The sequence below is a fragment of the Cricetulus griseus genome, chromosome 9 (assembly GCF_003668045.3).
Source record: "Cricetulus griseus strain 17A/GY chromosome 9, alternate assembly CriGri-PICRH-1.0, whole genome shotgun sequence".
NCBI lineage: Eukaryota > Metazoa > Chordata > Mammalia > Rodentia > Cricetidae > Cricetulus > Cricetulus griseus.
In genome coordinates, this window is record NC_048602.1 from 27,290,838 (window position 1) to 27,306,548 (window position 15,711).

General features: G+C 46.5%; 1 protein-coding gene across 3 annotated transcripts; it reads right to left on the minus strand.

The window, feature by feature from the left end:
* Nucleotides 1-1,950: 1,950 nt before the first annotated feature.
* LOC107977194 (zinc finger protein 112-like) lies at nucleotides 1,951-12,693 on the minus strand. Of its 3 annotated transcripts, none has more exons than XM_027431140.2 (4): nucleotides 11,825-12,693; nucleotides 8,760-8,886; nucleotides 8,118-8,195; nucleotides 1,951-6,718 (listed from the first exon to the last, which is right to left on the minus strand). In XM_027431140.2, the coding sequence occupies exons 1-4, from the start codon at nucleotides 11,837-11,839 to the stop codon at nucleotides 4,473-4,475; spliced, it is 2,466 nt and encodes an 821-aa protein (XP_027286941.1). In that variant the 5' UTR covers nucleotides 11,840-12,693; the 3' UTR covers nucleotides 1,951-4,472. The 3 variants fall into 3 exon arrangements, with proteins under 3 accessions (XP_027286941.1, XP_027286940.2, XP_035305284.1); XM_027431139.2 differs by lacking the exon at nucleotides 11,825-12,693 and adding an exon at nucleotides 8,992-10,180; XM_035449393.1 differs by lacking the exon at nucleotides 11,825-12,693 and having other exon boundaries at nucleotides 8,760-10,180.
* Nucleotides 12,694-15,711: the final 3,018 nt, after the last annotated feature.

The window sequence follows — 15,711 nt, forward strand, 5'->3', positions numbered from 1 at the left end:
GGGAACCTTTCCAACCTGACCATCCACTCAGTCTAATCAGCTATTGTATAGAGAGAGGAGGAACTTGACATACAGAAAGGAGGAGGCGATAACCAGGTTTTACAAAAAAAAACAATAATAATTTTAAATAGTGATTCCGAGTTTATGTACATTCACCATGTGAGTGTAGAGCCGAAGGAAGCCCGAGCAGGGCACCATGGCCCCATAAAGGACTTACAATTGTGAGACATCTGACATGGTGCTTGCAGTTGGTTGATTTTACTCTTTGTGGCCACACCACCCAGCTCCAAAATAGACACACACGGAGTGTTATTACTTATAAATGCCTGGCATAGGCTTGGCTTGTTTCTTGCCATCTTTTCTTAACTTATCCTGTATGCCTTTTGCCTTACCCCTATTTCTGTGTATTTTTTTCTTTCCTTCTTAACTACACGTCTGAATATCTAGCTTGGTGACTGGTATCTTTTCTTTTTCCTTCCTCTCTTCCCAGATTTCTTCTATTTATTCTCTCTGACTGCCAGCCCTGTGAAGCATGATCCTAATTAGTCTTGTCAATAAAAACAGGAAGATCAGAGCAGCAGAGCAGCAGTCACCAGAGACTGCTTACCTCTCCTAATCCTCAGCCTGAAAGGGCTGAGGTACTGTCTTTCCCTCCTCATTACCTCCTCTCTCCACACAGTCTTAACACTCTTTGTGTCCTGTCTGTACAGACCTCCAAGCAAGCTTTATTTGTCAGAACACAAAATATCACACGTCCCCATTTTTGTCTAAATAAAAAGGTTATATCTAATATAGAAAAACTATATACAATAAGTATAATAAAAACTATATACAATGTATACAGACAAGAATTACATTAACAATGTCCAGTCCATTTGCATTGGACAAATTCAGAGAAAACACTCCATTATCTATTCTACCATGGTGAGCCCAAAGGGTCGTATCCAATTGACCTTCTATCCTAACTTGTATTAACAACCCAAAACTATCTTTTTGTGAGTTTCTTTTCTGAATGTGTTAACAAGGAAAACTAGAACTATCTATTCTTCAACTTCATCAGAGATCCTTGAAGAAAATATTACCTGAGTAAGTGCTAAGTGCACGCAAGACTCCCAAGAAAATTGCAGAAATAGCTAGCAGCCTGGACAGTCATCCAAGGTTCCTCTGTAATGTTGGCACACCTATCTTCTGCCCCCAGGCATAGCATATCTGACAGACATTTCTGTGAAGCAGGAGATTCTGAAGAACTGTCCTTCCTTGTCCAATTTGGACAGCATAGTGTGAGCATCTGAGGCAAGGGCAGTTTCTTGCCCAGTGGCTAACTTTTGCCACAAAGAAAGTAAACTCCATATGGCGTCTCTTCACTACCCATCATCTTCTTTCGGGTAGATTAATGCTGCCAGGAGCAGTCATGTCTTGTCATAAAAAAAAAAAAAGGAAAAGAGCCTATGATATGAAAACATCCTAAATGCCACATTCTGAAGATATCTGGAGTGTTTGAAGACCACTTATCTAAAATATGTTTGACCTTGAAAGCATACCTAACATGACTACAAGTTCAATTGTAATACATGACTATTTACCCACATTTCTTTACTATTCTAGTTTGTAATAATAACTTTCAAGATCTAGAAATTTGCATTACATTGTTAAATGAGCAGTATAAGTACAATACCTTGACAAGAGTAGAAATGAATGTTCAGTCTGTTCTACCAAAAATAACCTCAAATTTTTATCAATATTTTAAAAAATCCATATCAGTGTGAAATATTTAAGACTAGTAGTTGCTTTTTTGGCTTCAAAGTAGATTTAATAATCTCCCCTATTATCCTATCATAGCTTTTTTCTCCCCCCCCCTTTTTTTCAGGGTAGATTCAATAATCTTCCCTTTATCCTATCATTTCTATATCCCCCCTTTGCTCTTTTAGAACAAGAACCCTGAATCTAATCTCCTTTGTTCAGCTTTTTTATTGACCGTTACCATTACTAAGTAGTAAGCAACCACCTTAAACAATGACAAATATCCACAAACAGGCCTCCACCTCTTGGGAATGCAGGCATTGTGTTCAGAAAGTTACTTCCTGCTGTCTCGAGGCAATAGCGTCTTTCAGGGACTCTGAAAAAATGGGAAAATTATCAAGTGCTGGGAGAGCTAACTGTATCATTTGTTGTCCAGTCTCTGCATAGTGGGAAAGTGCAGGGCTCGTCTCAAGTCCTGGCTGGAGTAGTCTGTGAGGCTGGATCATCTCAACAAGCCACCTTGGAATTGTCCTGAGCACTTTGTAGTTCCCGGCCTGTCTTTGGGTGCTGTTTGCCAGGCTAGTGCTATCACTACAGCCTCCTTCTGTTGACTTTAAAGGTTGCTGTTGGGGATGGTATTGGCTCAGTGCAGAAAACTTACACAATTATTTTAAAAGTCATATGCAGCAGATCTCAAAAAGGAAAAGGGACCACAATTTGTTATATACATCCAGAATACAAAAAACTTAACTCCTAGTTACCTGATAGATTCTAACCCTAAATCATATACAGGAAGCTAGATAAGCATTTTTCTAGAGTTAGTACTCTAAATGAACATTTATATAATGACAAAGTTTAAAATACACATATAGTAATCTTATTAATTGGAGACATTTATACCTTAAGAAAACATTTTAAATGTCAAAATAAAATCAAAGGATTATGAGATTAGTGGCAATGCAATAGTCCCTTAACTTTTGTTTTTTTCTTCTGCCCCATATCAGGCGGCTCTCTTGACACGAGACAGAGATTTTGGATTTTACTTTATCAAGCATGCTTGGGTTTAGAGGAGAGAACCACACTCCAACTCCAATGCCAGCTTTGATCTCTAATTGAATCAGGACCACAAAAAGACCACTGCATTATATGTCTATGGAGAACAGCAGAAACTTTGGGCAAATTTATAAAATTTTATCCTCTTGGAAATGTGATATACCAATAGGCCAATTTACTCTTTCTTGGGACATTTTTCTGGACGATTTGTCCTTTTTCTTTGGATGTCTCATCTGTCAAGTGGTCTTCAGATTCCTTAGCTGGATGCCTTCATTCCCTTGAAAACAAAAAACAAAACCATTCCCCAACCCTGGCTTTGGGGGAGGTTCCATTTTTGTCAAGTTACATCTGATCAAATGAAAAGCATCTGTTAGTCTTATAAACTCGTTTAGATTGACTGGTCACACTGTTTGATGAACTATCATCTCTTCAACTTTAAGAGGTCTCTCCTGTTCAAATCTAATCTTTACCAATTTTGATGGTATCCATAGCTTTTCTTTTCTTGTAGAAACAAAAGCAAAACATCTTCCCCAACATAACACATGTCCTGGTTTCCATTCTGGGGGTCAACACATCTTTAAATATACAGGCTGATTTATTTCAGTACCTTTATATTATGATATGCAGAAAACCGTTTCATTTTACTAGAAACATATGCTAAAGCACTGTCAGTCTTAATTCATACAAGTACACCCATGATGGCCATGACTTCTAACAGAATCACCATCTTAGAACTCGAAGCCGTTGCTCACTGAAATACTGAATAAGTATCTATGGTATGAATGTACCTATGAACATATTAATTTTCCAAATTCTGCTAAATGAAACAAATTCATCAACCAAATGTCATTTCTTTGAGTAACTTATGAGTTACTTCCTGCAGGAATGGAGTTTGGCTATGTCAAAAACAAGCTGGGCATTTCCTTATAATTTCCTTGGCTTGCTGCCAAGTGATGGAAAATCTTTTTCAAATAATTGCTACTGGCATGGTGCTTTCTATGAAATTCTGAGGCTTCTAGCACATTTCCTAGCAATAGTTAATCAATTCCATCATTACCTTATGCTGTGTGTGGTAAATATGTTATATAAGGGATGATTCCTATTAATGATTATTTCTTGTAACTGAAAGAGTAATAAAGTCAATTCTGTGTCATCAACCCTTCCTTTATAATTAGACAAAAAGGGACGAATGCTGTGGAATAATCTTTCTCATCCCAACCGGCTTAATACAATGCTGATTGGCCAGTAGCCAGGCATGAAGTATAGGCAGGGTGATGAAACTAAGGATCCTGGGAAGGAGAGGGGCAGATTCCGAAGACACAAGCCAGATGGGGAGAAACCAAGATGGGTGCAATATACTGAAAAAAGGAACCACCACCTGGCAGAGGGTAAATAAGGAATATGGGTTCACTTAAAATGTAAATCTAGCTTGTAACAAGCCTGAGCCATTACAAGTGTTTGTAAGCAATAGGAAGACTCCAGGTGGTAATTTGGGAAGCACCCGCCCAGTATTTGGGACTGAGAAGCTCCGAGCGAGGAAACTTCTGCTTACAATCATACTTTTGTCAATTCCCGCTGACACGCGAATTGTTGAGATCTTGGAAACCCCTTGGTAGAGCTTTACTCTGTGTTGTTTCCCAACCAGCACTGGCATTCATGGGAGATAAAAAAACACATTTTCATTGACAAAACACAACAGCATTTGACAGGCCTTCATTTCTGCACAGGTTCTCAGAAGGACGCCCACTCCTGCACTCTTCCCTCCTGAAGAACTTATCACTGCTATGGACTCTCTGATGGATCAGAAGGCCTGAGTTCCTACTGAAGCCCTTCCCGCACGCATCACACGTGTAGGGCTTCTCTCCCGTGTGGACTCTCTGATGAGCTTGAAGATGTGACCGCTGGCTGAAGCCTTTCCCACACACCTCACATTTGTACGGCTTCTCCCCAGTGTGGACTCTGTAATGGATCTGGAGACTGGAAGACCTAATGTAGGCTTTCCCACACTCAACACACTGGTAAGGCTTCTCTCCCATGTGGACTCTCTCATGGGCCAGAAGAGTTGAGGCCTTGCTGAAGCCTTTGCCACATTGTCCACATTTATAGGATTTTTCTTCTGTGTGAACCCGCTGATGAATTTGAAGATTAGAGTTCCATCTGAAGCCCTTCCCACACTCCTCACACTTGTATGGTTTCTCTCCAGTGTGAACTCTCAGGTGGCCTTGAAGGTTTGAACTCCGACTGAAGCCCTTCCCACACACCTCACACTTGTATGGCTTCTCCCCGGTGTGGACTCTCTGGTGGTCTTGCAGGTAGGAATTTCGACTGAATTCCTTCCCACACTCCTCACACTTGTATGGTTTCTCCCCAGTGTGAACTCTCTGGTGGCCTTGCAGGTAGAAACTCCGACTGAAGCACTTCCCACACTCCTCACACTTGTATGGCTTCTCCCCGGTGTGGACTCTCTGGTGGGCATGCAAGTAGGCACTCTGGCTGAAGACCTTCCCACACTCCTCACACTTGTACGGCTTCTCTCCTGTGTGGACTCTCTGGTGGATGTTAAGAACCCATCTGTGACTGAAGCCTTTCCCACAGGTGCTGCATTTGTGTGGCTTCTGTTTCTGATGATCTTTTGACCGGGAACTCCAGTTACATCCATTTCTACCCTGTTTACTGAAAGGTTTCTCTCTGATGAGAAGTTGCTGATGGCCTTGAACACACAACTTTTGACCGAAGCTGGTACCGTATGGATGCTTATGCGGCTGTTCCCTGGGATGCACTGTTGGGAAGTCCTGGAAATGTGGGGGCAGACTGAAGTGGTTACCACATGCAGGGTTATAGAGAGTCTCTTCCACAGGAACTCGGTGACGAGGGTCAAACTGGGAACAGTGTGTGAAATCTTTTCTGCCCGCCACACCTGGATATAGTTTCTCCTCAGCACGGATGATCTCATTCACTTGGAGATACAAACTCTGATTAGACACATTCCTATTCTCCTCATATTTGCTGGGCTCTTCCCTAGTGTGGGCCCTAAAATTACTATTACAGTGTAAACAACAACCCAAAGTTTCCTCAGGGATGCTGCACTGCTGGGAGGCGCTGCCTGGGTGGGCACACCCACAGATGTTCAGAGGGGAGCCGTGATGGACATTCTCACTGGCCCGGCCCAGCGCTTGCTCTGTACACACCCTCTGAGGGGAACACAGAGGAGGGCTCTCAGCAGCACCTTCATCTCCCGTCTCCACACTGTGGAGATGACTGTGAAGAGCTGACCCCTCATGACAGCCCTTAGCACGTGGACTGTGTGTGCAGGGCTTTCCTCTTGAGGAGAACTGCTGATGTGTGTGAGAGCTGTGGTCCTCACTGTCACCAAGGCCCCAGGCTTTTCTATCCTCAGTACATGGGCAGGGCTCAGGCCCTAATTTAACCAAGTCCTGCTTAAGTGATGATATCTTCATGGTCTCTTCTCTGTTGTCATGGAAACTAGAGCCTTCCTCCTTTCTGTGCAACCCCTCATTGTCCCTGTGGCAGGAGAAACAACTGATGCCGTCCCACCTACAGAAATGACTCCTTCTGGACATTTGCTGACCTTCCCACTGGCAATCACATGAGCCTCGGAGATAAGACTCCCACCAGGACTGCTTGGCTCTCAGCGACAGAAACCCTTGATTTCTCATAGAGGCAGAGTCATCATCTACAGGAGGCAACACATAGTTCCCATCTTCAGAAATCTGAACCGGCATGCCTGCACACACCAGGCAGGGGCAATCTCCTTGGTTCTGAGACTCCGTGTTCCTCTCTGGACATCTTTTCAAGGAACCCTGACCTCCGGGTAACACGCCTGCACCTTCTGGCCAGGTCTGACATGAGGAGACTGCTTTGGGACAACAGGAGTGTGATTCCACAGCATGTCCACCCTTGCTTCCTGGGAGGAGGAGAATCCAGAGAAATGCACAAGTCAACACCTTTCTGAGACTTTGGAATTGAGCACTTGGCTCACAGCAGGAGACTGGCGTGTCCCGCTGTTCTCTGGGTACTTACAAAACACCTGATACACAGAAGCCATAAAAACACAGCTCTCTGGGTACCTTAAGGTCTGGATTTTCTGCCAGATAGTGGGGGGGGGGGTATACCTTTAATCACAGCATTCAGAGGCAGAGGCAGGTGGCTCTCTGGAGAGTTTGAGGTCAGCCTATTTTTTTTTTTTTTAAAGATTTTATTTATTTATTATGTATACAACATTCTGCTTCTGTGTATATCCACATACCAGAAGAGGGCACCATATCTCATCACAGATGGTTGTGAGCCACCATGTGGTTGCTGGGAATTGAACTCAGGACCTCTGAAAGAGCAGTCAGTGCTCTTAACCTCTGAGCCATCTCTCCAGCCCCAGGTCAGCCTATTTTACAGGACAGCCAGGGATACACAGAGAAGCCCTGTCTCCAGAAAAAAAAAAAATAAAAAATTACAGGTTTCTTCTTTGTTTTTGTTTTTTGTTTTTTGACACAGGGTTCCTGTTTGTAATAGCCATAGCTGTCTTGGAATTTGGTCAGTAGAGCAGGCTGGCCTCCAACTCACAGAGACATGGGTTTTTCCTAACAAAATCTAGATATCAAATATGGCCCCATTCAAAAGTCTTGTGAATTCTAAGCATGTCATTGTGCCTTTATCATAGATTGTTGGGTGATCCAATGGAGAAAAGAAAAGGGGGATATTCCCAAAGTGGAAAAAGGTATTTTGTCTTCTGTGAGCATGAATATGTATGTGTGTATGTGTGTGTGTGTATGGTCTGTGTGTGTGTGTGTGTGTGTGTGTGTGTGTGTGTGTGTGTGTGTGTGCTGTATGTGTGTGTGTGGTCTCTCTGTTGTGTGTGTGTGTGTGTGTGTGTGGTCTGTCTCTGTGTGTGTGTGTATGTGTGGTGTGTGTGTGTGTGTGTGTGTGTGGTCTGTGTGTGGTCTCTGTCTCTCTCTCTCTCTGTCTCTCTCTCTGTCTCTCTCTGTGTGTGTGTGTGTGTGTGTGTGTGTCGTCTCTGTGTGTGTGGTCAAGCCGCCCTGGCATGACTGAGGAGGTCAGAGGACAACCTGGGGGAGTCATTTTCTCCCTCCTTCCACCCCGTGGGTTCTAGAGATGGAACTGGGGTCCCAGCTTGGTGACAAGCACCCTAACTCATGGAGATGTCTCACCAGCCCTGCTCTAAGCTCTGTAAAATCTGCTATACTGTTTATCAAGTGGGGACCAGCGGAGAGTTAAGGGGAGAAATGACACACCCTGCCCTGTGTTCTAGAAAGTACTCCCACCCGCTGACCCAGAAGCATCGTTCCCACCTGCTTGGGCTTCCACCATGCAAAGCTTCTCTTCATTCTCCAGCTGGGCTATCAGACCTGGTTTGAAGGGCTCATGTGCTGTGTGAAAAAAACAAAAAAGCAAAAGTTTGATCATGTCTACTTTGTCAAAACTACATAAAAGAGCTGGGTATGGAGGTGTATGTCTGTCATAGGTGTACCTGGGAGGAAGAGACAGGCAGACCAGAGGTTCAAGGCCACCCTCATCTATACAGTAAGTTTGGGAACAGTCTAGCCTGGGCTCTATGGAGGGGCGCTGCTTACTGGCTTGCTCCTCACACAACTCAGAGCCACCTGGCAAGGCCAACAATACCCACAGTGGCCTGGGCCACAACCACAGCAATAATTAATCAAGAAAATGGCACACAGACTCGCCCCAGGTCACCCTGATGGAACGGTTTTCTCAAGTGAGGTTCCTCTTCCCCGATGACTCCAGCTTGTGTCAAGTTGACAAAACCAAGCAGGACTCTCATAAACAGCTCAAAACACAGAGGGACGGAGCCATGAGAATCCTCCAGTGCTTCCAGTTAGACAACCAAGCCCAGGGCATAACTCCAGGAGTTCCGGGGCTCCCACAGAGCTGGTCTCAGTCCGTCCTCGGGGAAACCCGGACCCCATCCTCACCCACTGAGAGCAGCGTCCTGAAGGTGTCCAGCATCACGTCTCGGTACAGCTTCCTCTGGGCGGCATCCAGCAGGACCAACTCCTCCTTGCTGAAGACCACGGCCACATCCTTGAATGTCACCATCTCCTGTGACAGCAAACACATGTGGGCTATGATTATAGAAGAGGTGGTCCTGAGACGTGAAGGGAGAGTCTATGTGGGATTCAGAGGCTCTCAGGTGGAAGTACCTACCTCTGCCAGCCTTCTGTCTGCTGGATCCACCCACCGTGAGGGCTGCAAAGGAGCCCTTGTATTTGTGTGTGTGTGCGTGTGTGTGTGCATGCATGTGTGTCTGTGTGTGTGTGCGTGGGTGCACATGTGTGCATGCACATGAAGGCACATACACGTGAGTCTGTGAGTGTGCATGTGCGTATGTCTGTAGCTGTACACGTGACAGGGCATGTATGTGGACGTCTTTCGGGAGTTGATCCTGGCCTTCAAGCTTGCAGAAGCCCCGAGCAGGCTACAGTTTCTCTTGCTGATTCTGTCATACTATGTATTCCAGGCGGCCAGGCTGCCAGCTCCCTGCTGCTTCTCCTGCTCCCTGCATAGCGGGGTACGGACACACCACATCTGGCTTTTCACAGGACTCCAAGGACTGAACTCAGGTCATCAGGATTGTGTGCAAGAATTCTTACCTGCTGAGCCACCTCCTCGCCCCCTTTCTCCCAGCTCTGTAAGACAGTGTATTCTCACTCAATCTGGAGCTCACCACATGCTATGGTGCATGTGTGGGGGTCAGATGACAGAAAGCTCCCTCACCACTGAGCCACCTCACTGGCCCTTGGTCACCATCACTATTTCCTCTTGTCTAATGTCACTGAGCAGACAGGATTTCTTTTCACTTCCTTTCACACTGCGAACATTTTGCACTGCTTTGATATCTGGCTTGCTACAGAGATGTCAGATGCCGACACTGCAGACTGCTCGAGCCTGCGCCTCCTCCACACCAGTCTCCGAGCATCTTGTCTGGGTTATGGGTGGAAACATCAGCCCCGCTCTCCTCTGCCCTGCTCTCCTCTGCCCTGCCCTGATCTGGTCTGCTCTCTGTTTTTGTTTTTCACTCTGAGTTTCCACTAAACAAAGCTGGCTGTTTGACCCAGAAAGCAAAGGCCTCAGAACATTAAATGTCCTGCGTGAACATGGATCCCTCATCCTCATGGAACAGCGTCAAGAATCCTGCCCCACTGAGCCCTTCAGGCCTGTGAATGAGGGGATGGATGGAAACTGACTTTTACATTCAATTAACCCAAGGCATAAATGGTGAAAACCCTCTCTGTCCTCTCCCTCTTTCTCTCTGCCCAGAGTGTCAGAAACTGTGATGAGAGAACTTAGCGGCTATTGCTGGAGTTTTCTGTCCCACCAGGTTCTACAGATTCAGCCCCAAATGAACACACGGATGCTATATTAACTATGAAACTATTGGCCGATGGCTAGGGCTTCTTACTGGCTAGGTCTGTCTTAACTATTAACACATTTCTATTCATCTATGTATTTCCATGTGGTCTGGGCTTACCAGAGAATGTCCAGACCAGGTTCTCTGTTGGTGGCTACATGGCATCTCTTCGAGTTGTCTCTCTGACTACCTTTCCCATAATTCTCCTCGCCTCCTAGTTCTACCTATCTTCCTGCCTCTATTGGCCAAACAGTGTTTTAGTCATCAACTAATCAGAGAAACATATATACAGAAAGACATCCCCATCATCTATTTTCTGTCTAAATAAAATGAAGGGTTTTAACTTAAACAGCTTGTGGCTGTTCAGTGGCTGGCAGCCACTCTCCTGGATTCCTCCCTCTCAATAAATCTTTTGAATGAGGTTTGGGTGAGACCTTCTTTCATTAGAGCAGAGACCACCCTGGGCAGAGCAGAGCAGGGCAGGGCTGTAATACTTTTCCCCAGGGAAACCTTCCCCTGGCTAAGCAAAGTTGTTACACGCTGCTCTCTGGAGGACTGGAGCCCAACTGTAACAACTTTGCCATGAAAGCTCTCTCCTGCATGAGTAGAGCTGATACACTGGGGAAGCCTTTCCCTGAAGCAAGGCTGTAAACTGCTATGCTACTGTGACCTGTGGTATTCCTTGGCTCCCTAGTGCCAGAATACCTTTCCGTCTGAGCTCTAACACTCAGTATTCTTTGGCTCCCGAGCGCCAGAATCCATCTCTGTCCATCCCATATGAGCTGTTGAAATGCTTACAACTTTCCCATCTGGTTTTTTCAAGTTCAGCTGTCACTTTCCTGAGGGTCCTGCATGTCCAGTTTATACAGCTTACAGTCAAACAGCCTAGGCAAGAGCAGTTTCTTGCCCAAATGGCTAGTCTTGCTAAATTGAAAGCAATCTCTATAACGAGTTTCTTCGATGCCTGTGGGGGACCAAAATTCCACTATGGAATACTGTGAGATCCAGCTTTGGTTTCACTAAACAGGAACACCAGAAAGCACACAGTCTCCTGTTGCCTGAGGATCAAGATGTAGAACTCTCAGCCCCTTCCCAGAACCAGGACTCAGGCATTCCGCTGGCCTGCCCCCGTCACCTGGCAGAACGCATTCAGGCAGCACCCTGGTCAGCCCCGGGTTCCATGACTGCATAGTCTGCACACAGGTACAAAGGACTCCTTTAAAAGACAGACCCCGCCCACTCACGCTCTTCCTGCTGTTCCCCTCAGGCAGACAGGACTTTCCCGTCCTCTTCTCTTCCGTCCTCTCTTTGTCTTTTTCCTCCACCCCCTCCACCCCTTTGTAATAAAATTCTAAGCTCTGTCTACCTGGCATGTTTCTCCCTCCGCCTTGGACAACCTCATCCAGCATGGAACCCTCCAAGGTCCCCACTCAAGGTTCCCCTCACACTTTATCCTAACAATGGCTGCCTGCATGCCACCACCATGATAATGGACTAAAGCTCTGAACTGCAAGTCACCACAATTAAATGTTTTCCTTTAAAGAGTTGCCAAGGTCATGGTGTCTCTTCACAGCAACAGAAACCATAACTAAGACATAGCATACATGGCACAGATGAAGATCAACTCACCTGCCACTGGGCCATTTTCTCCTCTTTTCTAGGAAATGGTGGAGACCTGGGGAGGCAGGGCAGGATGACAGACACATGAGAGCGGGAAAATACAACTGTGTCCAGGTGAGGTCAACATGCCCCCCACCTCCAGAGGCAGGCACATGCACGTACTGCAAAGTAGGGCACAGGGGCCACATTCCCGCTATCCCTGGATGTCCCACCCTAGGCGACAGGTAGAACAGCCTTCCCAACTGTTCCTGCTTCCTACTGGACAGCTTCTAGTGTGTTCACACCCATCCTGAGAAATGTGTGCTGACAGAGGGTAATGAAATGTACTGGCTCCAAGTAGCATCAAGGGACAAAATGCTTTATGTTCAGAAACTGGGAATGGGCTGTAATGGCTCAGCAGGTAAGGGTGCTTCCTGCCAAGCCTGATGACCTGAGTTTAATCCTCAGGACCCACAAGGAGACAGCTGGCTCCCACAAGCTGTCTTCTGACACATGCTTCTGTATACATGTAAATTTAAATAAATATTAGCCATTTTTAAAAGGTGTAGTGTGCTCTTTAGTTCATTAAACTTCTACATTTCGATTCTGTCATCTGCAAAGAGTTGTTAGAGTGCTGGCACTCAGTGTTAAGGGCTGCTGGGATTCTGTGCCCCCGACATGGACATCCCAGACGTGGACATCTACTGTAAGGAATAAAAATTCTCTATGTGCCCAGGACTGCCCAGAATTGAATTCTACTCTGCATCAAAGAATAGCCACTGTCTTCTGACCCCAGTGAGGGGCTGGGGGCGTGGCTCAGTGATAGAGGACCTGGCTAGAATCTCCCAGTGAGGGGGCAGGGGTGTGCCACCATGACTAGTCCCGATCTGTAATCTTTTTAAACAATGTATTTGGCTGATTAGTATGCTGGTTGGCTAATGACAAACTTCAAACAACCCAGAATCACCTGGAAACTGAATCTCAATAATGGATCATCTACCTTATCCTGTGGGCATTTTTTTCTCTTAATATTTATGTATTTTTATTAGGTATGAGTGCTCTATATGCAAACATGCCTACAAGCCAGAAGAGGGCACCAGATCTCATTACAGATGGTTGTGAGCCACCACAGGATAGCTGGGAACTGGACTCAGGACCTCTGGAAGAACAGCCAGTTCTCTTAATCTCTGAGCCACCTCTCCAACCCAACTGTGGGGTAACTCAACTGAATGATGTGGTAAAACCTCGTCCACTGTAGGAGGCACTCTTCCCTAGGCATGGAGCTCCGAACTGGAGAACAGCAGAGAAACTAAGCTCAGCAGAGGCCAGCAAGCAAGCAAGCAGACATGCATGCATAAATTTCTTCTGCTCTTGACTCTGGGTGTGACGCAACCAGCTGCTTCCAGTTCCCGCTGTGACTTTTCCACAGCGATGGACTGGAACCTGGAACTGTAAGCTGAGATAAACTCTTTCCCTTCTAGGCTGCTTTTCCTCAGAGGATTTTACCACAGCAACAGCTGTAAAAGCAGACTATTGGCATCCTATAACTACTGAGGTGGCTGGATTTCCGTCACCATTGTATTCTTCTGTGACTGATTTTATTTCCCTTACTTGCTGTCTGCTTCCATTTGGGCTGTTAGTATGCGTGCGTGCGTGTTTGTGTGTATGTGCCATTTCATTCATTCTATCTCTGCGCTTCAGAATTTGTTTACCTTTAATGGTTGATCTTGGATTGCAACAAACACATCTACTTGCTCACAGTGTGTATTTCAAATTGTAAATTAAATATTTACTAGTATGTGGCCATGTGCGTATTATACCTTGTGTATGGAGGTCAGAGGACAGTTGTTGGTTTGCTTCTCTCCTTACAACATGTGGGTCCTGGGAATGGAACTCAGGTGGGCAGGCTTGGCAGCAGGTGACTTCCTGCCAAGCCATCTCAAATTTAAAACCTACTTGTGAAATAGAAACTTTTTTTGAGGGGGTTTCAAGGGCTCTGCTATAGACAATACATTCTCTAGCTAAGAAAGGCTCATGTTTTATGATTTTGGGTTCCAGAGAGTCCCATGATGGCAGGGACAGTATGCCTTTTCTCTCTCGCGGGGCTGGGGAGGAACCTGGAGTCTTGCACATGTAATTTTGTTGAATTATTTAACTTGCAGGTTGAGGACTTCAAGGTTGCACTGTACGTTTTAATATTACTAATTATTATGTGCGTGCCTGCTCGTCTGTTTGCCTCACTGCATGCAGTGTCCTCGGCAGTCCGTGGACCCCTGGGAACTGAAGTTACAGGTGGTTATGGGTCACCTGAACCTGGGGCCTCTGTAAGGACCGTAAGAACTGTTAATCATTGAGCCCTCTCTCCATCCCCAATCCTACTGTTTTTCTCTGAACATTTGTTTAATTGTGGGTGGGTGGATACAAGCATGTTGTAGCAATTCTCTTTTCCCATCATGAGAGTCCTGGGGACCAAATTCAGACATGAGGCTTGGTGGCAACGGACTTTACCTGCTGGGACATGGCTGCATGATATATCAGATTAAGAACAGACATGGACTATAAGGAAATACAATTATCTATGCAACCAGGAGGTAAAGAAAATATCCCTCCCTCCCTCCTTCTCCCTCTCTGTCTCTCTGTCTCTGTCTCTCTGTCTCTGTCTCTGTCTCTCTCGCTCACAGCTGTCCTGGACCTCGCTCTATAGAGCAGGCTGGCCTCAAACTCTCAGGGATCTGCCTGTCTTTGCCTCTTGAGCGCTGAGATTAAAGGTGTGTATCACCACTGCCGAGCTATATTCTTACTTTTTCATAATTAAGTGAATTTTTAGTCTGAGTTTAAGAAAAACAGATATTTTTTCCTTAAGTAGATGTAATAAAAAAACAATTAAGTGAGAATGATGATTCCATAACCAATAAAGCTCTTGTCAGAGTTGTATTTATTAACTGGTTATGAAACTCATAATTATCTAATATTAAATGTCCACATAACATCCTTATTGCTTAGGCTAAGTATTTTTTTTTCAGCCTTTCTAGAATTTACTCAGAAAATACTAGGGCAGCTTCATAGCCAGGTCTGTCAATGAACAGAAAACACACCATTGCCCCTGAGAAGAAAGGATGCAGAATTCTACCCACGCGTATCAGTGGCTTTTCTGTTGCTGGGATAAAACACCATTTTTATGGTTTACTTTGGCTTTCGGGTTCCAGAGGGTCCCATGGCGGCAGGGACAGCATGACAGCGGGTGGCAGAGGTGGCCTGAGGAACGGGAAGTCAAAGCACAAAGCAGAGAGAGAGAGAAAACTGCAGCCAGGTCAGAGCTTCAGTCCCCAGAGCCTTGCCTGCCCCTCGATCAAAAGACCGCGGCGCTAAAGCTGCAGAAGCATCAGCTTTGGGGCGGGGGACGGTGATGGTGACGGTGATGGTGATGGTGGGGACGGGGACGGTGGGGACGGGGACGGTGGGGGTGGGGTCGGGGACGGGACGGTGGGCGGGACGGTGGGGGCGGGACGGTGGGGACGGTGAGGACGGTGGGGATGGTGAGGAAGGTGGGGACGGTGGAGACGGTGGAGACGGTGGGGACGGTGATGACGGGGATGGTGAGGACGCTGAGGACGGTGGAGCCTGGGACGGCAGGGACGGTGGAGACGGTGGGGACGGGGATGGGGACGGTGGTGACGGTGGTGACGGTGGGGACGGGGAAGGCGGGGACGGTGGGGACGGTGTGGACAGGGACGGTGGGGACGGTGGGACGGTGGGGACGGTGGGACGGTGGGGACGGTGGGGACGGGAACGGTGGGGACGGGACGGTGAGGACGGTGGGGAGCGTGGGACGGTAGGGAGCGGTGGGGAACGGTGGAGCGAGGTGGGGACGGTGGAGCCGGTGGGAGCGGTCGGTGATGGTGGGGACAGGGGCGGTG